At 45.1% G+C, this 24,807-nt stretch overlaps 2 protein-coding genes across 3 annotated transcripts in view; one reads left to right on the forward strand and one right to left on the reverse strand.

Annotated features, from left to right (window-relative positions):
• LOC118514196 (breast cancer type 2 susceptibility protein homolog) overlaps positions 1–6,563 on the reverse strand; it is a 76,879-nt gene extending 70,316 nt beyond the window's left edge. The window contains exon 1 of the mRNA XM_036060884.1: positions 5,997–6,563. The gene's annotated coding sequence lies outside the window, so the exon portion shown is untranslated. The remainder of the gene's footprint in view (positions 1–5,996) is intronic.
• The window catches only part of LOC118514197 (protein scabrous), a 60,850-nt gene extending 49,863 nt beyond the window's left edge, over positions 1–10,987 (forward strand). For both annotated transcript variants that reach the window (XM_036060885.1, XM_036060886.1), the window contains exon 5: positions 6,578–10,987. In XM_036060885.1, coding sequence (XP_035916778.1) covers positions 6,578–7,513 — 936 coding nt within the window. In that variant the 3' untranslated portion in view covers positions 7,514–10,987. The remainder of the gene's footprint in view (positions 1–6,577) is intronic.
• Positions 10,988–24,807: the final 13,820 nt, after the last annotated feature.

Here is a 24,807-nt window from a genome sequence, read left to right on the forward strand (position 1 = left end):
GTGTGTGTGTGCATGTGTCACAAGTCTCCTATCTCTGTAATAAACCTCACACGAACCATTCACTACCCCACGAGTCGACGGTCCTCCTCATCACAGTGCCGGATCGATTGCATATTAGAGTTCCCAAAACCATTTTATGAACGATTTAATTGAATTGCGGTCGGTAATGATTACAAAACATGGGTGACGTTTTGCGGTAATGGTGATTGCTTTCCATTTGCCGATGGGCCGGGATGGGCGGCCTATCACTCGTTACCCTTGCCGGTAACAATCGTATTCGAATCCTACGATGAAGCTGTTTGGCACGTTCCAATTTCGATATGACTTCGTTTCGGTTCGCCACACACACCATCAATGCGAGTGTGTGTACGCAAATTATGTGCTGGCTGTATCTTCAAGGAACAGCTTCCTTTTTTTTTGAGTGTTTGAAAGCCCCTCTTTCTATTGGAAGTCGCAATTCCAATCTAAAGCAAAATGGTTAAGAGAAGGCAAAGAAAAAGCCCCAAGAAACGATGGAAAACTCCAGCTTCGTCCGAAGGCGAGAGGGGCATAACAGCAGCAGCAAAAAAAGGGTTCATCGACAAAACGCTCTCCAGAGCCAAGAAGTGGAGTGTCATCTTAACCCGGCGGGGCGTTCGTTCGCATCACGCTCGGGTTTTTGTATTTTTGCCAATTCATCGTTTCCCGCTCATTGAGCGGCGTGTTGAAGCGCGTGCACCACACATGAGCCGGAACGTGTCGAAGTGCTTACCGGATGTAAGACGTGCGAGCGAACGGGAACAGAGAGCGCCTCTTCACGTGGTCCTTTCGGTGTTGGTGGGCTTCTGCTCTATCTCGTCCAGATCGAACGGCAAACACATCCGAACAAAAAACCGGGCAAAGTGGACGTCACTCCGATGCCGGGTAACCAGTTTTCCTTCTTCCTTCGTCCTGTAACGCCAGGGCAGACGGGCAGAAAAACGCACATTCAATCATTTTGAAAGACGAGAAAGGCAGGAAAATCTCGATAAGTCGTTGATCTTGAGATGAAGTTTCTTCGGTGAACGATGATTGTTCAATGACCTACCGTTGGAAATTTTGCCATGGATTTTCGTTTTCGGTTGCCAGTACAATGCAAATGCTCTCGTCGTGTGGGTAGGATTTCCAATTGAACTTGCTCGCCGCTTCGGTGAACATTGGTGTATGAAATTATGACATCAGCCGTGTCGTGCCCGTCCCATTGCTGCCCTGTCTGTCACCCCATGATGTTACGGGTACCATTTCACATTCCGATTGCTGTGATCTTTTACATAAGTGAGCCCTCGTCCCTGTTTGCCCGTGACAGTGGGATGATCGGTAAAGCGATGGAAACGATGCCGACAACATACGCAAAGAAAATCCAACCATCCAGCCTTCCATCATCCTCCATCGCATCGACAGTGTTCTGCGGAGTAAAGTTACCAGCGTTGAAGCAACATATCGAACCGCTCGCCGGTCGCCTTCATTTCAGCTTTCCGACCACGTTTTCCACGGCAGAACCCGTTCGCTGTGCTGCGCCTTCCATTAGCCCCGGCAGGATGAGAGTGTAGCAGCGCAGCGGTAGCAGAAATTTATGCATGATCGCTTAATATCGTTACGGGAGGCCGAAACGAGGGCCCGGCACATCGAATCACTGCTGTATCGACGTGGTAAGGGTACATCCGACCAAACCGAGTACGAAACGACAGGCGCGTCAGGCTGGAAAAGGATCTGGAGGACAATCGGAATGTATTATGAAATTACGTTATGCCCTAGCATCATCGTACGCTGTCCGAGGACGCATCGGGACGAGCGTTAAAGCGGTGTGAGGGGGGGGGGGGGGGGTTGCAAAATTGTATTATCGTATTACGAAAGGGAAAACCCGGTATAATACACAAACACGACTCGACTCAATGTATTAAAAATCCATCGTTCGTAGCGGTTCGTTTGATCCGCGATGCAGCAACGTTGATGGTGAAATGATTGGAACTGGTGCATGACACAAGCAGGATTGATAAACAATTTCTCTCGATTCGCTGCGATATACTCTGCCCGCAGCCACTGATGTTCCAATAAAGTTGCCCCATAGACCGCTCAGCAATGTCCAATATGACACAGAGAAAGATGGTTAACTCCTTTCCTTGTTGAACCCTGCTTTGAACGAATTTTTACACAAATTCGAACCAGAAAATCTTCGCAACTGACTTCGTGACAAAAGAGTATTGCTCTGCTCTACTGACCCTCGGGTGAGGAAAGCTTACAAAATCGCCACAATATTGTAACCCCAGCGGAATACTATCTGATGGATTGGATTGCGCTTGGATTGTGTATGCTCAGTAGGTTCTACTTGGAACACTTTTTCTTCTGATTTTCCACACAACGATTCACCCAAGAGTTCTGAAGAAGTTCGTAGCGTCAAGCGACTCAAGAAAAAAAAATGTAATCCCATCATAAACCCCGGGTGACCTCTCGGACGGAAAGGAACGATGCCTGACATCGCAGCCAAGGCAGAATTGTTAGTCTTCGGTGAGTGAAGCGAGAGTGTTCATCCTCCAAGATCTGGTCACGGAACTTCAAACGGAAACAATGCAAACACAATCCGCATGCTTCGTCGTGCATGCGAAATCCATATCCATACAACCCCCACCATCGGGGACTCAGGGAGGGACCATCTTCAACTCATAAGTGCATCACACCAAGCGTTGCATTGTAAAACATTTTTCCTGCGATCGGAGGATGGCACACTCGTCTAAAATATGCAAAATCCGCTTCCATCCACTTCACCGATACGAGAGCGGACGGATTCAAGCGTCACACACGCTATTGTTTCACATATTGTTGAGCGTGGCGGTTAAAATAGATGCGGACAGTGAAACACATGCCTGTCTTGTGCACTTTCTTCCGCAGGGTACGATATTCTCGACGAATAAGGAATTCTCCCTCAACTTTCACGCCGTATGTGGTTCGTTTTCGGTACGCGATAACTTTTACTCTAAACCCGGTACGTTATGCAGCGAAAGCCTTCGCCGGAAATCTTCTGCGCGACACTCGCGCCGGGGAAATAAATAAACTAAACAAAATGAGATTTATAGTGCGATGCAGCGGAGAAGGCGGTTGAGAAATTTTGTGAATATTTTCGCAAACGAACGGCACAACACACCGCGGAAAGTTGAAGTTGACGTGTTGCTGTTTACTGTAGTACGGTGGATATTGCTCTGGTGTTCGCGCCGGGCATTAGTAGCATTAGCCTCCGCATCGTTGCCGCCCAGTGCGCTCGGGTTTTGGTGAAGCAAACACATCTGTCTAAGATTACATTTTCGCCCAGCAGCCCGGAATAGCCGGGAGTTCGTCTAGCTGCCTTTTGGGAGTACGGGCTGCAAACATAAGCAAAAGTTACTGCAAGATAGAAACCGATTTACCCGACACGCTCCACTCCATACCATTGGAAATGCATTTCCTTTACGCGCCACGCCGACGCTAGGCGGAAGAAGTTACGCTATCTAAAGTTTTGGGTAAAGGAAAATTGGTACGCGGACACACAAATAAGGATTCATTTCACTTTATACAGAGACGGCGAAGAAGCTCGCGGAGATGGTCCTTCTGGTGGATTCATTTACTGGAATTGAAATTTTCATCGCATTTGCATACGATAAGTGCATACAATGCGAAACTGGTTCAGTGTTCGCTGGCCAATTAATTTTGCCACCCAAATAAAAAAAAACACCCAAATAGAAGATATTCTTTGCTCCGTTCATTTCATTAATTGCATCTAACCAATCGCCCCAACAACACCCACCACCACTGTGTATCTCATTTCATTTCTCTAATTGAAACCGTTCATTTCTCACAAACAACCTCCCAGCAATGAAAACGTTCTTCTAATTAAGCAGTGGCCAACATTTACCCCTCCGAAAAACGAAAACCTGAAACGCACAGGGTAAACTTTATTTCCCAACGCCCACTTCACAAAACCAGTTGCGGACTGTTGGGTGCTGTGGTGTTGCATAAAATATGTACACGCTTTGTACGTTTGAGAGCGGTTCAATGATGTTGAACCTCTGTCTGTGTGTGTGTGTGTGTTATCGACATCCTACACAGCCAAAAAATTCCTCCAATGTTCGATGGTTGGAGATTAGAAAATCAAAAGCTGATTGAATGGAACAAGAACATCATCACCCATACCCCGGAGGGCTCGAATTGATGGATGACCCCAATGCATGCACTAAATTGAGGACCAAATCAAGTTGCTTAATTCCTGACGCACTATATCACGCCCGCTCCACTGCCGGAGCATCAGCGGAGGGTGCATTCGCAAATCATGTGTCCGGAGCACAATCATACCAGTGACGCTGATGACGATGGCTGTCGGAGGAGGGAACGGAAGCTCTCGTAATCCGGGGAACAGGGAGAAGGAAATTTAGTACCGAATGTGTCTGCACATCAATCAAATGCGTCAGCTGCCGCAAATGAGATTGTCATGTAAGCTCCTCTCACTCCCTCTCTCGGCTGGGTGGCTGACGTCCGTCCGTGACTACGTTGAGGTGTAGAGCTTGAGTAATCGCTTTGTTCGGTTGCACCGGAGTATATCTCTTGGAAGTGAAATTGCACAACGCTTTTTATGTTTATCTTGTGCGTCTATGTGTGTGTGTGTGGGGAGTAATCGAAAATTCTATTCTATACATTTCATCAGCACTTTCTAAATTCCAATTCCCATTTTGATGCTATTTCGCACGATAAGGAAAACCGGGTGCAAAGTATCGCATCAATCGATACTTCAGCGCACGGCAGCCACAGTATGCCATTATGGGAATGAGTTGACCAGAAACGCGTGTGTCCGCCTTTGGGCTACACGGTCCACCACTCAATAACACCCCGATCCAGGTCGGAAACGGAACATACCAAAAATTGAATTCAATATTTCGATTGCCCTTTTATCAGACGCCCCACTCAATCGTTCCCGCCCGTTGCCCGGGATGCTTACAAAACCTCGTTCAACCGGAAATCGGGTGTGCACTGGATGCCAAAATACTCACGTTTCCATCATTGACACATTTTACCACCATCGTCGATTTATGATTTCAATACTGCACACACGTCCCACCATTATTACACGGGACGCTGGCGCAAGCATGCCAGCTTCTATTGACGGTGCAACACACAGCCAACGTCGACGATAAGGACGACGATGCGGATGGTGCGAGAGATGGTGTCCTCAGCTGTCCAACTATCACCAACCATTGGAAACAGTTCGCGGAAAACTCGGGCCATACAATACCGACGGGCACGACGGGTACATCTCCCTGCCTAAAATGTAGATCGAATAAACGAGATGCACACATTGTGTGCGACAGAAGGGCATCAACAAAATGGAACCGAGAGTCGAGTCGGATTCCTTCGGCCAGAGGCAAAGAACGGGGCAGGATTTTTGTAAACTGAACCCCTGCTTTGTGTAGGTGCGGCGAGGCTTCTTCGATACCGTGAGCCTTCACAGTTGTGGCTTTGGCCCAGAAAGATGAAAGTGCCGATACTGCTAGGGAAAGGGATTCATCTTCCTTATCCCTGCTTCAATTGCCGGAACCGAAGGATTAAGGATTATCTTTCGGAAACTTTTCCATAAATCGGGTTTTCCGCCATACCATGCTCGGCCAAACTGGGGAAAGATCAGATTTGCCCGTTGCCACTGGTATCTTGCTAATGCCTGAAAACCGGTACAATGTTGGCCCTCCATTTACTTTTTGGTTAACTCATAGTTGTACCCTTTGAATATATTTTATACGAGCATGAAAGCATACATCACTTGCCGGCGAATCGTTTGGGGCCCGGTGGTCCCAGGAGAATCTTTGATTGACCTTACACAAAGGAATTTCCCATAGGCATTTGTAGAGGGGTTTTTGCATAGTTTCCTACCTAGGGAAAAGAAAAAGAGAAAACGAAGTTTATGTATATTTTCCAATGCATAAAATCGGATCAGCTGGTTTGTGGCAAGGAAAAACATTTACCTCGTCCTGGCGGGTCCTTTTTTCTGCTGCAAATTTTCTCTGAACGATACACTAAAAGGCACCTAACACTGCGCTGCTGTGCTAGTTCATTATTCCACCCATCAGGGACGCTAAATGCACCGAAAGAGCTTATTCACTTCTTTTCAAGCTGTCCTCCTGTCTCATTATCGCACTTCAGCTGTTGTGCTGCCGTCTGTGTTGACTTCGTTCCCCGAGAGAAAGCACTGCCCCGTGGGCGGGTGGGAAATAATTCTACTCCCGAGCACATTCAACGTCAAACATTCATTTGGATGCTGCTTGCTTGCTTCTGTTGCTCTGGGCAAGTCCATTTGAATCTCGACCATTGCATTCGTCCGCATCTTAGACCCCCGTTTGCCTGCCTGACTGATGGTAAACATGGTTTTTACTCGATTTAATTACTATCGCACCATTACCGCATCAGTACGCAAATCTTCCACTACCCGCTGGGTCTCGCCGGTGCTGTACATTTGAACATTTTGCTTCGCCCAGCGTCTACAATCGTCGTCGCCTTTTTACCCATCTCACACCGTTTCTGTTTTGCTATTTATGTGTTCTTTCAGCTTGAGGCTGGCTCGAAGTCCGATTACAATGGTAGTACGACGGCACCGCACCGAACGCTAACCGAGCTGGAGCGTACGACCAAGCTCGTGCAGCAGCTCGAATTCGTGGAGAACGAGTACGAGTCCATCATCAACAAGCTGCCGCGGGACTGCAGCCAGATCGAGCGGATGCGCACCGCCGGTACGGCCAACCAGCCGGGCGACGGTGGTTTGTATCTGATAGCGCCGGCCGAACAGCACCACCCGCTAATGACGCAGTGCTTCGGCGAGTGGACGACGGTGCAGCGGCGCCAGGACGGTACGGTTGACTTTAACCGATCGTGGGAAGAGTACGCCCAAGGTTTCGGTACGCCGGCCGGCGAGTTTTGGATCGGTAATCAGGCACTGCACCACCTCACCCAGGACAACTGCTCCCGATTGCGCATCGTCATGCAGGACATCTACGACAACACCTGGTTCGCGGACTATGCCACCTTCCGGATCGATTCGCGGGATGCCGGCTTCCGGCTGGATTTGGGCGGGTACAGTGGCAATGCGTCCGACGCGTTCGAGTACCAGAATCATATGCAGTTCTCGGCGATTGACGTCGACCGGGACATCTCGAATACGCACTGTGCCGGGAACTACGAGGGTGGCTGGTGGTTCTCGCACTGTCAGCATGCGAACCTGAACGGGCGGTACAACCTCGGGCTTACCTGGTTCGATGCGTCCCGGAATGAGTGGATTGCGGTTAAATCGAGCCACATGATGATTGCCCGGCGCCCCGAGTGTGATGCAAACGTGACGGAGCTCCCGGTCGAGCAGCAGCAGCAGCCGGTGACGAGTGGTCTTGCTGCGGCGACTTCCACGCCTTCCGACGCGTCCCGGAGTCTGCACGGTACGAATCCACGACAGCAGCAGCACGACAGCACAACCACAGCTCCAACGTTCTCTTAAGTCATCCAGCCGCTAATAATCCTTCCATTTTGCCGACACACACCCCGAAACGCAACAATCTCCACTTAATCCAGACTCACACACACACACAACACACAGATCATTCAATCCGGTACCTCAACAGCACTTTTCATCATCTTTCATCACTCTTTCACGGCGCAACGTAACGATCTCATCAGCAGCAGCGTAATCACGTTTAAAGGTTAATTCTACGTTTCTTTTTATGTTTAAATTACCACACAAAATGCACAACAATTCAACACTGTTCCTCGTTCAGGCGTCAACCACAGTACGCTTTGTTTACCAATTCCCACTGACGAAACGGCACATTGACAGCTCAAGTGACAGCTCACTTCGATTTCGTAGTAGGCGTGTGCACTTCACAAAAGGAAATGCTGTCCAAACTGATGGTCACAAAGAAAATTCCGTTTTCCCTTTTTTCCTGCGCGTTTTAGAACCGCGTGACGTAAATGGCACAATCTAATTGATGGTCTCCATTCAAAGATGCGGCCAGTAAACCACGTGATGAATTTGTTGGCGGAAGGAACCAGCCACGCCACACCGAGTGTTGCGTGATTGAAAAGTGAGATTACTCCGCTGATTGGATTGAGGTCGCCGGCACGTATTACATTTATTTACCCCTCTGTTCCCAGGAAGCATCTTCGGACAAACGCACGAACCAGAATCTATTCGTGGCATTCATCAACGTCAGTGCAGGGGGAAATTTGGTAAAATGGATCTCACTCTCACTTTTTCTTTCGGCGGCGAAAAACTTTGTGCCTTCGCACTTTCCGCCGGTCCTGGTGCTTTCGATCGAACACTTTCGATGAACGTCCCCCACTCGGGTCGCGCACCTCCGGCTTAGCCAAGTTTGCCCGTTTCCGTTTACAACAGCTCGAACAAAGATGATTTAACGCCTCCGTGACTATCAAGATAGGCGATTGGTGTTGGCGGGTGCGCGATAGAAGACCGCATCGATTTGATTGGCGGCCAGCAAAGTGAACTTCAAATTACCGAACATCAACGGGAAATGGTGGTAATATCAAGGAGAGAGAGAGAGAGAAAAAAGCATGAGCGTCTCGACATTGTCTTTTTGCACTCTAAAGGACGCAACTGGGCAAGGTAACATTATCCCGAAAAAAGTACGAACACGCAAAAAAAACAGAAAAAAGGAGCAAGCCTCCTAGCATCCGGAATGCATTAAAAGTTTCCTGTCAGTGCCAGCATCGGGCTGAGCCCATTTATAACTTTTTCCCAATTTTTCGCACCTCGCCTCGGGGCAGGTTTCCGGTCGGTGTTTTTTTTTTCCTTCTCACCGATCTTTAACCAGATACTTCTAGGTCTTTCACCCATGTGTTACCAACCATCTGGAAAGAGGGAAGCTTACCATTCCCGCAGGGCGTGGATTGAGCTGATTTTTTTTTTGCGGGCTAGAATCTGGCCTTTATGGTTCTAGGTGGGAAATCAGCCGGCCGGCTGAGTGCATGTGCACACTACAGTAATAATGGCTGAAAAATTATACCCCCACCACCATGGCTTTCGTGAGCTGAAAACCGGGCTCCACACTTCCCAACGCTAGCTACCAAACGATAGTGGTACGAGAAACTATAGCACTATATAGCAGCACCGTGTCGTTTGCCATTCATCTTTCCGTAACTGTCATCGTACGGGTTGTGGCCATTTTTGCGATAAATTATTGCGCCAGTACCACCATGCCCGTGTGCCGCGTTTATCTTACAAAACGTCAAAAGCGAGGAATCGCCACGGTCGGCCACGGTTTTTGAAATGTAATTTGAGTTTCTATGCTTGATTTACTTTTATTACGATGTAATAGTACCGATGCACTGTTCGCACGGTTCACAGCCGCCTGTGAGCGTTTCTATGGAAAACGCTTAAAGCGAGGAATAGCCTACATTTAGGCGTTAGGATTTAGGTTTATGCCTCTAACAATTTGTCAGCTGCTAACAATTCAGCTGCTTGATGGGAGGAAACGAACCAACCGAGTACGGATTAAGTGAAACAATTTCTAGAACAAACAAACAAACGAAAACAAGTTCAACCAAATACCAAAGAATTCACGACAAAAGAGGATAATTCGACCCAGTTTGATGGGCAATGGGAAACAAAATGGAAATCGCTGCATCGGCTGCAGTGGTAAGCACTTACTTCACCCAAATTTCTATTCACTGAGCAAACGAATCAAATTATTAATTTTAGGATTCTTCTCATTTACACATCGAATTTTATTTCTAACAACCTTACTTTCATCTTTCTAAATTCGGAATCACATTCAAAGATCAACCATTCACGCGATTCTTATCATAGCCCGTTCGTTAGTAGCGTGTAAGTATTGGACGGAAACAAATGCATCAAAGCGCTGCACAAACAAAATGTGCATCCAACAACCAGGTGCATGATGAGTGTATATAAATGAATTTAAAACTGACAGAAACAAAAAGAACCCCAAACAAAGCAGCATCGCTAATGTAAAAACAAAATGGAAGCAGTGTGGTAAAAAAAAAACTGATGATCGTAGAATAGAACTTCACGCGATCAGTTGAAGAGAATGAAGATGGAGAGAAGAAAAAACAACAACAACAATCGTACCAAATATTATTAGAGCAAGAATGGACTTAAAAGCGGACGAAGTGTGTTTCGTCCACCAAGCGTCTTTATCGTTTAATGCACTAGAGTTAGGTTCAGTTTCGGGTTTGTTTGTGTTTAATTAGACAGAGAACTGATTTGATTGTTCCGGCGAGATGGAGAAAATAGATCTATCGTTAACGATAACACAAAGAAACTGTATCATTATGAGCCAGTGGCAGAATATTTAAATGATTTCAGCTTAGGCTTAGTGAACTAATTAAGTAAGTGGTGGGAGCTGTTTTAGGCAAAATCGAATCACTTTATCTCAAATTTGAAGATCGAACGGTGGGAAAAAAATTAAGTTATTATATTTACTTTAAAAGAGAGGAACAAAAAGCAGTTTGTCTTTACTACGATACATTGTAAATATGGATCCCCTTATCTTGTGCAGTGAAGATGCGTAAAGCAGCGTGTGGAGTTGTACGCGCATGAGCGATAACTCCAACTTTACGATAGGAAACAGATAGTGCGCATAGCTAATGAACACAGCATCAGAACGCATTCGAACAAGCATCCCCGACCCCTCTGGTTCTACGGTAATAGATACAGTTTGTGAGCAAACAAAGTAGTGAACATCCCCATCATCCCCAACATCTCACACACATACATACATAAACCAAATCACAATGCAGTAAAATAAATAGAAAAAATGGCGTGCAAGGCTTAGGTTAAGTTGCGGCCGCAAACACTTTGCCGAAAGGGGCACTCGCATCATGAAGTGACCGGAACTGGAATGCTGAAAATCAATACACGAAAACACATACACTAGACAAGGATCTAATGTAAGGAAACTGTAACAATAAAAATGCTATCGAACTTTTTATAAGATTTGTGTGTTTCGCTCTATTTCTGTTTTACTTTTCCTTATCCGAATGTCTACGCAAAAGGTAAGTGTGATGTTGGTATTAACTCTACGTGCGCCTAAAGGTATGCAAATATTTTTTAGGCTTCGTAATTCGAAGCGCTAAAACGAGGCTTCCATTTGATGGCTAAAGTGACCCCAAAAATTGCTCCGGGCGTGACTTTTAACACCCCATCTACCCATCTAACCAGGGTTTAAAAACACTAATTCCATAACTTTAGGCGTTTCGCAGGAAAAGTTAAGAATCCAAGCATCATTCGTGTTACGTTATATTCTAACAATGTTATACAAAACAAACGCAATTAGAATACGATTTCAGGTCCCTCTTCAACCTTCCACCTGCAAGTTCGGGTTACAATAGGATCATACCGCACTTCGTTTAATCACATTGCACCTGTTGAATCAATTACCATTTTAATAGCTAATAAAATTATCTCTCAAACACTCGTTTCGGCTCACATTAATGGCTATCAATAATTGCGGGTGCCAACAGATAAAAAAAGGAGCCGCTCGTATCAATGGATTGGAGACCACGTAGCAAAACCAATTTGTCACAGTCAATACAATAAACCTTCGAGGCATTATTGAACTCCACTTGGGCCTTCCATCTCCTTGCCATCTTATAATGTACCATTGATCGGTTTCAAGGAGCCGCTGCTCACACATTCTTAAGAGGGTACCCCATCTCGTCGACCGCAATGCGCTCGTCAGTGCGGACCACAGTTGCGCTTTGAAGGGGAAAACAGTCATCATAATAATAAAAAAAAACCTTTGCCGAACCTGCTGAAAGCTATCTCTTCCCCGAACGGCAGGCTCAAAAACTCCCGGCTATACCATTAAGGGATCCGCAAATGTCACTTTAGGGACCATTGTGAAACCCTAAACACCGCTTCTACCGCTTCTACTCGCCCCCCCCCCCCCTCCCGCTTGGGGTAGTTCTGCGAACGGAAATGAAAACTTAATAGGCTTTTCATTGCCAAGGGTTGCCGTGCGAATACTCAGAAGGACACGGCGATGGATACCGACTCCCTCGCCCTCGTATTCCACCGTTAAGTCTCCCAAGTGTTTTGCTATTGAAACGATCGTTAATTTGTGTCCCAAAACTGGTCGATGTTTTATTTCCAAAACCCATCCCCGAGTGCTTAAGCACTCGATACTTTGGCGACTACTCACTCCACGACCCGTTCATGCCCGGGAGTAAGCTTCTATTCCTGCCTCCGGGGCACAGAAAGCCGGCTCGGTGTAGGGAGTTTCTGTTTATTTGTGAAGAGATTTTCTGCCATGTTTCGGGATTGATCTGTCATTACGGAATAACAGTCGACCAACGGATTGGGATGGAAAGGGAGGGGTATCAGATGGGGATCAAAAAACAAATGAGTCCAACAGGAATGGATGGGTTCGAATTTTAATAAGCCTCTGCTTAGCTTTAAAAACAATCTTACAAATGGTTTTTAGTTTCAATTAGTCACGTTCCATTCATGGCAGAGCTATTATTTGTACTACTTTGAAATGATTAATAATAAAATCAAGCAAGGGTTTACATTTTCCCATATTCCCGTATTCGAAATTTAGTGTTAAAGCGAAATGAAGTCGAATTCAACAAGCATGCAATGCGGATAGCCTACATTTAGGCGGATTTCTCAATGGATACGATGCGCTGTAATATTCGACAGCAAAAACAGCAAAGTTTTTGTGTTTTGTAAACCAATTTTTAAAATCTACTCAAAATAGAAAATTGTTATTAAAATTCATTATCTCTAAGCAGGAACCTCACTCACGAGAATCGCCCTCGCTAAAAAAAAAAAAAATCTAATGAACTTCTGTCGCTCAGGTGAAAATAAAGTAGTTAAAGGGCAGCAAAACCATCGGATAGAATGAAAAGAAAACCCTGATACCACCACGCGCGCGTCCACTGCACGGGCGTTCCGGATCGATTTATCATTTGCTACATGTTTTGCTCGCACAGCCACAGCCACAGGTCGACAAGCTTTCAACTCCCCCGGACCCATTCAACTGGAAAGCAATCAAGCGAACGTTCAGAAACACAGCACCAATGATTGTATGCTGATGATGCTGGCGATGATGATGGGGAAGGATGATAGCGTGAAAGCGACTATCCTCGCCACGTTCCCTTGACACTTGACACTTTTCATAAATCTTCGCTATCGGTTGACATCGATAAGCAGAGCAAAAACTAGGCGGCAAACACACACACACGCAAACAGACAGAAAAGAATTCCTATCCGTCACATCGTCCACGCAGCAGCAGCACGGTAACGAAGTTTACACTCAATTTTAATACATTTTTATTTCATTTTCACAAATGAACTTACCCCTTGGTCGTGTTGCTGGGTTAGTTTGACACGAGACATGGTTCGAAAATTCAAATCCAAGGACCCATATCCGGTGCTAATACGATTCACAACCACCGATTTACATACCTACCGGATAGATAGGTCTTAGCGCGGTGCGCGATCGTAATTGACACCCGGCACGACATTCACAACCGTGCCAAATTCGCGCCAAATCAACTTCACCGGTTGTGCTGTTTGCTCGTTAAAGAAATTGGATGCTAAACAGTTTAAGGGGTTTGAAGCTTTCGCAAGCCTGACTGTCACTCTCCAGGGCTCGTTTTGACAGGCCAGCCGCCCATTTTGTCACATTCGATCAATGACCGACACTGGCCACCCAAACAAAAAACTACAACGTCATATTATGCTGGGTTGACAAATGAACCAAAGCTCCATTAATCGCTCTCGGACGATGAAAGTGATTTATGAACGGGAGATGTCTCACGTACTATTTTTTTCCATTTCATATTTGACAGTTTTAATGCAAATTTTGCAATTTTAATTTTGGACATCAATTTCGTATTTTGCCGAAGACTGAAGGGACGGGTAGTGCTTACGAAAGCAAACAACAAACCAGCATAAAGAGACGATGCGAAATATGGATTATGTCACTGCTTAAAATACTCGCTGCAAGTGCATTGCATTAACGTGGAACGATGCATGGCTGCATCCCCATTTTTGTTTTTTGTTGTCCTTTGCTGGAGTGCGAGTCGAAATTGTTTCTCGATCTCGGCACCTTTGACCGTACCGACAGTGACTGCTCCCGCGCGTTTGCACTATAATTGGTTTTTAAGTCCGGGTTGTCAGCATAATGTGGAATTAAATTATGTTCTTCGTAGCAAAGTGGGTAAAGCAGAGAAGATAAAGTATTCGGAAAAGTCTATTAGCATGTTTCATGCATTGCATTATTTCTCTTTATGCACTTGAGCGAGATCACGGCCGAGCGGGTGCATCAGATCCGATCGGTGAAGTTAATTAAATTGGACGTGCTAGATGTTTGAAGTAGGAGAAGAGAGAAGGATGGAGCCCTGACAGCCATTTTGATAAGGATATCTTTTCACATGGAATTTAACGATTCATTTTGCCTCTTAGTGTGCATAAATTCGACACTGGCTCAATTTTTGTTTCCGTCCGACAGATATCACCCACCAGTCGTATCTTTCCCACTTTCAAACACACACACATACACCACCATGCCACCGAAAGAAATATAACACAATCTGTTTCGGGAGTAAACTTTCGCTTCCGCCCAAAGTTAACGCGATTTAAATCGTTATGCTTGCCGACGCCTCTCCGGCCAATGCAGTGCGATAAACCACCGTTCCTCCTAATCCTCCCGAGACACTCTGCTCAACAACATAATTCTACAACGACAACAACCCACACATCCGGGTTTCCGCCGTGAAGATCCGTGAAGCCGATGCGCCTCAAGAAAACTCACTCCCAACAGCCCACGTGCTTCGGAGCCCGCACACCTAAAACACCCCGGCAAGAGTTATTCTCCCACCGGTGCGCTAAAGTTACTTTTCAGGCGCGCACACACACACAACGCCAAGCAGCGCTAAATTATTTGCAAAGTCGTAAAGTTGATACATGATATTAGAAACGTAAGCCGAAAATTATCACCACCTTCCCGGGGAGCGTGGTGGCACCAAAGGAAACCCAACAAAAAAACTAAAACCTCGTGCGCCACCAGGCGTCTCCATTCGTGCGAGTGGCGTACACTCGGCCCCAAGTACGTTCATTCGATGCGGGGCGTTAAGTTACGCGCAAGTTCGGAACCACGTTTGTGTCTGGCGCTTATTTGTGCGATACCGTGTGGCATGGGGGTTCCGAGCGCGACTTAAACATCCGCGATGAGTTTTAAATCCGATGAGCTGCGTTTCTTTGGTAGCTTTGCGGCGGAAATTGGTGCTACAAGTTGTACGCTGTAACCACCAATTAGGTACGCGCTGTGTGTCTGTGCGCAGGAAAAGCGCGTGCAGGAAAGCTCGGTGCTTACTTCCTCAAGCCATTTTACTTCCCACCGGCCTGAGGATGATGACATTAAGCGTGCGAAGTGGAGGCAAGGAACGAGTGCCGTTGCCATCGGTTTGCCAAACGCTCCAATTTCAACACTTCCGTCTTAAAGTTAATCTCCGAAGGATAGTAAAAGCCGTAAACTTTGTGGGAAAAAGGAGAAAAAATTACTTCCAGCGGTCCCCATCCCCGGTTTTGCTCCCCGACTATGTGAGTAAATGGTAAAGTTTTCGTTCACCTTTGCACAGTCAAACGGTATAAGAAAGCGCGCAGTTTAGCGTCGCTCGAAACTCGGAAGCCACCACTGCGCTTGGTCAACCCTTTATGGATGGCGCTGGGAAGAATGATGGTGGGGAGCGTAGAGCGATGAGGCGAGAAAGAGAGAGGAGAGAGCTGTGGGAAAAAACACTCACACACACGCTGGCAGGCGATATAAGCCAGTAAACTTGTCCATATCCACCGAGGGCACCATACGGTGCGCCTTATAGTCGATCGTGGCTACCGACTACCGTGGGACATTTCAACCAATTTCTCCAGCTTGCTCGAGCTGCTGGCAGAGCGGTTGCATGGGGGGGAGGAAAAAAGAGGGGAGTTTTAGCATAATACAGTAAACAAATAACCTTACTATCTTTATGGTTATTGTGTTTCACTTAGATTCGAGAAAATCCGATGGTGGCAATTCGTGTGCCAACTCCATTTGTGGCGCAGGTTTTCTGCAGGGAAATTCACACACCATCCCGCGACAGCAGCTGCTGCTGCTGCTGATGTAGGCCACTTTGAGGCTTCGGTATAGTGTTTGCTATACGCTAGACCGTACAATAAAGCGAGGAAAGAAACAGGTAAGAAAAACAGGCCACTGGAAGGTGATCAAACATAACGTTACGATAACAAACATGAATATCGCTTATAAAAAGCTCGTTTTTTGTTGCTCGCTTGCGTGGTTGTGAAAATAGCTAGCTTCTAAGCGATGGACTATCATACGGATTCACGCCGAAAAGCAAGGAGCTTTTTTCGCTTGATGTAGTTAAGTGTATTTTAGCTTGCAAGTGTTATAAAACTAACCCATTTCCGATGCATCATTGTGATGCTGTTTATTCAACTATATGCAATTTTACGATCAGGATTTGCCTTTGGCTTCTGCAAAATATTGTTAAGACTGATATCAAGCTGAAAAGAATTAGGTAAAGTTGTATGGATTAAATAATTTAATACAATGCAGGGTGAAAACGTTGATAGCTTCAATAAGAAAGTGTTTAAACTCAATATGAAGGTGTAAACGGTAGTTCTACCTATAAAGCCCAACAACAGTGCACTGTTGCAAGTTTCCGCAACTATAGTATTGAGCAGCTCGGGACTTGATTGATCGAACACACTTTAAACTTAATTTAAACACGATAAAAGGAAAAATAATTCAAAAATTACATTTTGGATAAAAAATATATAAATATGCAAAATTACTAAACGGAACCCGAAATTTGCTGAATTTCAAGCTTCAAGATTTCATGGATGCATATTAAAATAAAGGTCTATCTCTCTCTCTTCTCTCTTCTTGGGCCTCTAAGGTAATGCCTGCCATTTCTGGCTTATTACGCTTAGTGACACTACCTACTTGGATAGCCATAAAGTGGATAAAGGGGAAAGGCTTTTCTTCTTCTCTTTCACTTAAACCTCGGTAGTGCTTGGCTCTCCGTGACTTGATTTTGCCCGTAGCGGGTTAGCCAGTCCTGTCTACGGGGATATAGTCCTGATGGGATTTGAATCCGGATCCGTGGTTGTCTCGGTCACCTAACTGTCCGGGTCATCAAAGGTTGTTTCGAAAGGGTAATATTTTGATTTGGTAATGTCATACAGTGTGTATAAGATCGTAATGCACAATAAGAAGCACAGTGATGGTAAAGCTGAAAGTTATAGAAAGAATCCCACCAGGAAATGGGTAAAGAACTCAAGAAAAAAGTATAAACGGTAGCTCTTCCTAGAAAGCCTTACAGCAGTTTACTATTGCAGGGTTTCTTAACTTTTGTGAAAAGAAAGCTAATTATGGGGTGGCTAAGATTTCAATTGAATACCTAATGAAAAAAATATGGTTAAGCTGAGGTTGGAACTCTACGAATCCGATTAAAAATTCCATATCAAAGGTATATGATTTGTTACATGATTTGTTTTCAATACTGAAAATGAGATTCAAATAAATTTTTCAATACCAAACAAATAATTTAGAAAGATAGATGGCATATCCGATTAAGAGCTTTCGTTAAAGTTCACACCCATACTATACTTTAATTAAAACTGAAACCATCGGCCAAACTGCATCGAAAAATGCATCACACAAAAAATCCACCCTTTGATAGGATTAATACCTTAATACTTGTACAGAATCTTCCCATTTCTACACTACACAAAGTATGATTTGCTCCGGCGAGACGTGATTCATTTAGTAAGGTATTTCTTTGGCACATACACAAAGCTGCCACGATGGATCAAAACGCTAGTACAACGCTGGCGGCTGGATGGGGATAACAGATAAAAGCATAAAATATATGCAATAATGCAAACTCTTCGGCCAGCAAGCGCTTGTGATGGACATCGTTCGCTCGTTCGCTTGTTCGTTCATAGCAACGTATCACAGCGATAGACGACAGCACCGACTCGGCATCAAAGTAAGGTGGAGGAGACTCGGTTGTTTTTTTGTTCTGCTGTCCTTCTCTGTCACACACACACGCGCGTTGGTGGATCCGTTGGATGAAAGGAAAGAAAAAGTTAGTTTTAATCGAATTATACAGATTACCATAGAATTAATTAAGTTTCTTTCTTGATGAGCAGGCGATAAACCGACAACGAGGGTAATTATAATACCGATATTTTTCCCACTCATTCTCAACTCGCCCGTGCCTCGCGTCGCACTTTTCAGATTGCTGCATTTTCTTTCACCACCGTCTCACCAAGGCTTGATCGGATTTTTGTTCGTTTTCTTTGACATATTTTTGGCTTCTCGGCTTTGTGGCAGGCTCTGTCACTCTTTCAACTCCAACCCACAACAGCCATTTTTCATCTATCGACGCAGACAGGCGGCCAGTTTTCAGCCCGACCTGTTTTTCGCACAAACTTTATTGTGTTTTCCCCTTACTTGCCGACCGGAAGTGCTTTTGCAGCGATGTGGCACACCAAACATTCGACCGCCTTTGGGGTACAAAAACTTTCAACAGTTCGAATTTCACTTACAGCAGATTAGTTTTGAGTGGCTTCCCCATCCACCGTCAGTCTCGCGCCAACGCTTCAGAACAGTGAGATTTTTTTTGCCAAAGGAAATTCAGAAGCCCGGAAAATTCCGTCCCGTTCAAACTCAATCTTGCAAACAGAAAAAGCTCCCGAAAATTGTCCCACTTTCTGACAGCGCGAGTACGCTCAAGAAAACGGTTCGGGGGAGTAAAGAAAAAAGAAATGCCTGCCAGCCCGATATTTGGCGACACTTTTGAAGGGAAAGTTTAATCATGATACCACAATGTCACACCGGTTCTTTTCCCCTATTCATGCAAACTTTTCCAATTTCACCCCGAAGCAAATATTGTCGATGTCGGCGCGCGAAGAATTTCTGGCCCGGTCCTGGGACCCGGCCTGCCAGCCAGTCCCGGGATGTACTTCGGCGGCTCAAAGAATGCTGCAAAGAAACTGCAAATTGTGCGAAAATTTCGTTAACGCTAGCCGGGCCGGGAAGGATTTTCTAAAGCGTGTTTTAGCGTAACCGTGTCGCAAATTTTATGCAATCGTGATTTTGTCCCATTTCACCCCACCCCACCCCCCACTCCCCCACCCTGTTCGTAAGCATCCTGAGGATGGAAAGCATGGTTCACTGCCAGTGAATTGTTAGCTCAGGTCAGGAATGGTATCGGTTTGAAAGTTTGTTTCTCCGTGGGTGGAAATCGTTCTCCGGGGGGTTTAGCGGGCTTCGGGGGATGTTTTTTTTTTGCACCGAGCATGATCAAGAATTACACTCGAATAGAGCGGCTAGCTTTATTCTAATTTGTTGATAACAAGTTGAAGCAAGCGACTGGCTGACAATGACCCAAGTACAGCGCAAAACACTCAATAAAGATAAAGTCATCCGGCTTCGAATGTTCTGTACTGTTCGCTAGTTGGAAAGTTATGTGATATCAAAGATTATTTTTTATTATTGTAATGTTCTTATTTTATTGCAGTATTACAAATTACATTTCATAATCTATCTATCATATTGTGTTTGTTTTGTTTTTTTTCCTCATCACTTTTACATTTTTATTTTTATGTTTTTAATGTCCTTTTTAATTTTTTTTTTCCAATTATTGCTTACTTCTCATTGTTTTATTATGTTTTGGTTGTATTTAATTTTTTTGCATAGCTTTTACCTTTTTATGCTTTTTTCTTTAATTCATTACAATATAACAAAGATTTTTTACGGGTTTTATTTTTTTATTTGTTATTTTATTAATTAATTCACCTATATATTTTAAGTTATGCTTCAAAATCTATGTTAAAATACAAGTTGTTTAGAAAAGTTGTTTATTTTTTGTTTCTTTTTAGAATTAATCATTTATAATTCTTTTATCAATTTCATAATACCTTTAGTCGATTTCTACTTTATTTTTCCAGTGCATTTACCATCTTTTTAACAAAGTCAAACCTTTCCTCATTAAATTCTACCTAGCATTAACAACAGACAAGCAAATGCATCTGCACTCTCTGTACTCAACACACTTACAAACACACACACATACAAACACCTTGCCCCAAAACAAAGCCACTCCTTTGGAGTCGATCAACAATGGGCCCCATCTGGACAAGGCATTGCACGAGGAAATTTATTGAGCAAATGAACAGTCAACAATTTAGCCTGCCTGAAAACACAATTTCACTCATCCGTAAGCAATAAGGGACCGACCGACCGAACGGCTAAATTTATGTACCGAAGCTGCTACTTCCCCCAAAACTGATGCGCCTACAGAGCACTGGAACGCCTACCCACCCTAAGGCAGCCGGTCGGTAGACTTCCCAGACGCGGAAGAGAGCACACGCTTGTTGCGAGAATACGCACCACGGAACGGACAAGCCGATTTTCCGGCCCCCCGTTTTTCCGGCACGCGCGTGGGACGGTTCCGAAGTTCTTCGACCCGGTAGGAAACCTTTTCCCGGAACTCGTTACTGCCTCGAAACCCCTTTCTTTGCCAGTGGGTGGAATTTGGTAGGCAGAGTGTGTAGAAGGAGTGTATAAATCAGCGACAAACTCTGTAGCAGAATGTTTCCGGGTCTGAAGCTGTAACCTTGTCCCCCCTGTTTCCTTAACTTGTACTCGGAGGCAATTTGTTTAATTTAAACAGCTCCTTCATCCTGGCGTGCACGAGCATACGGACGCTCGTCCCAGGCGAGAGTAGAATTCTCGAACAGCTTCCCTCCTTTGCCAATCGTTTCGGTCCCCGAGCCGTGGTAGATGGGGCAGTCTGCTTTAACCTTTTTTTTTTCGACACTCTTCGGCAAAAAGATTTGTTGTACAATAATGCTAATGTCAACAAGCGTTCGCGACACTAAAGGATGAGACCTTCCAACAACCAAAACCAAAAAAAAAACAACAAGACACCGGAAAGTTCGTAAAGGGCACCTAGAGTTGGCAAAGCAAAATGACAGGGCAACAGTGTGTTTTTATCGCCGCCCGATCGTTCGCCTCGTGTGTCTAGCAAAATCTAATCAAGAAAATCGTCACCCCTCTCGACTGTTTTTTGGTGTGTGCCTTTGTTCCTTCCTGCGAAAAGAAAAAAAAGGCAAGCTTCAATGTCCTCAGTTTATTTTTTGCATACTTCTCCTCATACACAGACACACACACACCAGCTGAACCCGAACAATTTCCGGCTAGTTCGATTTTTGTGGAACCAAACTTTTTCCTTCGCAGGGAACGAGATCAAACGTGTGACTGGGAAAAACAGGAGAACGGGAGCGCGAGGGATAACATTTTGGACCCGCGCCTTCACAAAGTGGCACCGACGGCACAAAATTTCCATTTTCGCTCAGCTGTAAAAAGGCTCATTTTAGTGTTTTTCCCCCTCAAATACCTTTTTTGCGCAGGTATTCCGAACGCGATCCTTTCGTGGATTTTTTTTACCTAGCACCCTATGATGGCCTCTAGCACATCTTCGAGCTCTTGTTTTTTCTATGCAACGCACCCATACTGCTTTTGGCATACTTTAGGGACCCCGCGACGATGAAATCAGGCGAAAAACCACTCAAAGGAAATGCAGATCGTGAAGGGTCCGCGAAGAAAGAAGTCCCAAGACATTGAAAGGCTTGTGGACGTTTTTTGGGTACCATGTGTACCCTTTTTGAGCGGTGGAATAATGTCGGTACAAGGCGTGTTTTGGGCCGAGGATCTTCTTTGTCGTATCATCAAGGGACACAGCATTCTCTGGAGCTTTAGTAGCGCAAGGGAGTGCATACCGATGTTGCACCCCGGTCGGATTTAATCCTTTAAAACCTCGTCGATCCCTTGTAGAGCTTGAGTGAAGCAGAACATAAATTGATGAACATAGTTGAATAGTTTACGATCTCAAAATAATGTTCTCAAAGCGCCTAAAAATAGGCAATTTAATGTTTTACATTCTTTGCTACGGCTCACTAGCTTTTAAGGTGCAATTATAATTTAAGAATGAAAGAACTGAGCTAAATAATTCCATTACTCTCAACAAATTAAAAGCAACAGGAAACACTGCTCAAATCCGGGGCGGTCCGGTGGCCGAGGCGACAGTGTGTCACACAGCAGGACCGGGGTTCAAATCCCATCCAGACAGCCTCCCCGTACGCAGGGCTGACTACTTTGCTACGGTTAAAATCAAGTCACAGAAAGCCAAAAGTGGCAGGCCGAGACTTTTCAAGGTTGTGTAGTGCCAAGGAAGAAGAAGAAGAAGCTATACTTCCCAAATAGCTATACGCCTACATGTATGCAATATCAGCAAAAATATTTTTTATTTAACAAAATATGAATATATTTTTTAGATTTAACGATCAAATCAACCATTGGTCTAGGATTCAAGATCTGGATCACTTATTGCCCTTATTTCTCCCAAGTTTTTGGTTCCAAAGGGATGAAATATGAAATGTTGTTCAGCCAATCTTCAACTCTTAAACCTATTCCCAACGTGACATCACTATAAAATGCTCTTTCCTCCTGTTCAAACAGCTCAATTACCCTGCACTCAGCAACATTAAACCATTTGCCATCCGATCATCACTTCATTCGATTGAAAAGACCCCAAACACCCGTACATTCACGTTTGCATCTCATGATGGGGAGTAGATTAATGAACTAATGCAACCGTTTGTTTGGAATGGTTTAATTTGCTCGATCGTATTATACAAATTAATTGCTGTAGATCGAAATCAACCCTCCGAAATGTTAAACGTTTCCCGGCTATTAACACGAATCGAGCCCACTCCACCTGGGGGGTAGGGGGGGGGGGGGGGGGAGGGTGAGCCACAGCAGCAGTAAAAGCGAATCTGCTGACAAATGTTTAATTTGTCAAACATTTCCTCTACATTCGCTCACCACTTCTCGTGCGTCCAAACTAAAAACAACAACAGCAGCAGTAGAAGAAGAAAAAATTTACTCCAATTCCGTGTTCCGTGCTCGATTCGCAGGAACGCATTGGTAGAATGAAACGGAAACGTAACAAATAACGCACACTGGTAGCGGGAACAACAGCAAAAAAAGGCAGGTCCCCACGAATCCTCACTACACCACATGGATTAATATTCCGCGCAAATATCGCTCTTGACATAATGTTTATGATGCGGGCACATAAATAGCATTATTATTCACAGTCCATAGACCGTCGCTGAGGACGTGGGGGGGCCTTTGGCGGAAATGAAGCGCAGCACGGAATGGCTGGCATTACGCACAGGCAACAGTCGCGGTCGCGGGTGCCCGAAATCGTGCCATTCTGCGCGTGCTGGTGAGAGGAAAATGAGAAAAATCGCTGTTTTGGCCCCGCTAGCCCGAACCGTCAGCGCGATGCGGTGCAGGCAACAAAATGTAGAACAAAAGCCAATTTAGTAGCATCAGCAGCCGGGTGGGGAGGGTTGGAGTTTACGGCGAGTCGGTTACGGCGATGAGTTGCCTAGTGCGTCGAGGTACAGTTCATAACTTTACAGAGCGCGAAGCTGCAACGATAAAGCGACCGAAACGCATTAACATCAAAAAGCGCACGGATGAACCTTCGACGTTGCTGCTGCTGCTGCTGCTGGAACAGCCAGCCCTGCATCCGAATCCGCATAACGCCATAACGTTAACGCCACCGAAATAAACCGTACGTGACCGAACGTGCAGAACCGGGAGATGACGATGATGATGGCACTGTGATGACGCATCACGCTGATGATCCAAAATGAGGCGTACGCGTGTTCGCCTTTGTTTCGAACTTATCCCAACCGATCCAACACGCTAACGGGCACGATTTGTACGAATTGACGGATTGCGTTCGATGGCGGTCCCGAGCAGCGGGACAGGAAGAAACATTGAGCCAATTTTCTGCCAGCAACGGCGACACACAGGACACACTTTATGCTGATTGAATGCATTGGACGTTTGGAGGAGAGAGAGCAACAAAACAAAAAAAACGGCCCGGCCCCAAAGCCTAAAGTGGCTCACAAATTGTATCGCACTCGTTTGCTGGCCAATCTTTGTCCTGGGGTTTTGTTTCGGGAGTTCAATCACAGCAATGCAAAAGAAAAACACGAACCGACCGACGGAACCGATTATTGGACCAGGTAATGCACCGGTGAAATGCAATGTGGCGATTAATGATATTTATCGTGATTTTTTTTTCTCCCCACTTTCGCGTGACATTTTCATTCTACACTCGTTTGCCGATGGGGTTTTCGCAAGGAGAAAAAGCAAAACAACGCATATCAAAACACAAACAATACATCAACATTGCAGGCTTACTGGCGATGGGACCAGGAGGGGCCTCGTTTGCCCGTCAACGAGGCGAGAAACAAATAGCCATTTTACATGAGAACCCATCCTATCGCAACTGTTCACCCTTTGCAGAGGGATAATGTTGGACAGTTTAAGTGATTTACCGCTCGCGAGGAGAGATTACAAGCTGTACTCGTGTTTGTTATGCTCGCACTACTTGCCCACTGGCATCCGGGAGAGATAATTTCATTTCGAGCCAAATGTCAAAACTAAAAAAGGACGTGGCCATAAGTGGCAGTTAATGCGAATCGGAGTTCATTTCAAGAGCAATTGAGCATTTTTTTTGCTGTTTGTGTGTGTGTGTGTGTGTGTGTGGGAAGTATTTCATAGGCGGCTGTTAATTAAATTTCGTTACGGCAAGCTTGAAAGGGCCGGGCTAATTGTTTAATTTAATTTTAAGTATAAATTGGCAGAGAAAATATCA

Source organism: Anopheles stephensi, chromosome 3, assembly GCF_013141755.1.
Source record: "Anopheles stephensi strain Indian chromosome 3, UCI_ANSTEP_V1.0, whole genome shotgun sequence".
Lineage (NCBI taxonomy): Eukaryota > Metazoa > Arthropoda > Insecta > Diptera > Culicidae > Anopheles > Anopheles stephensi.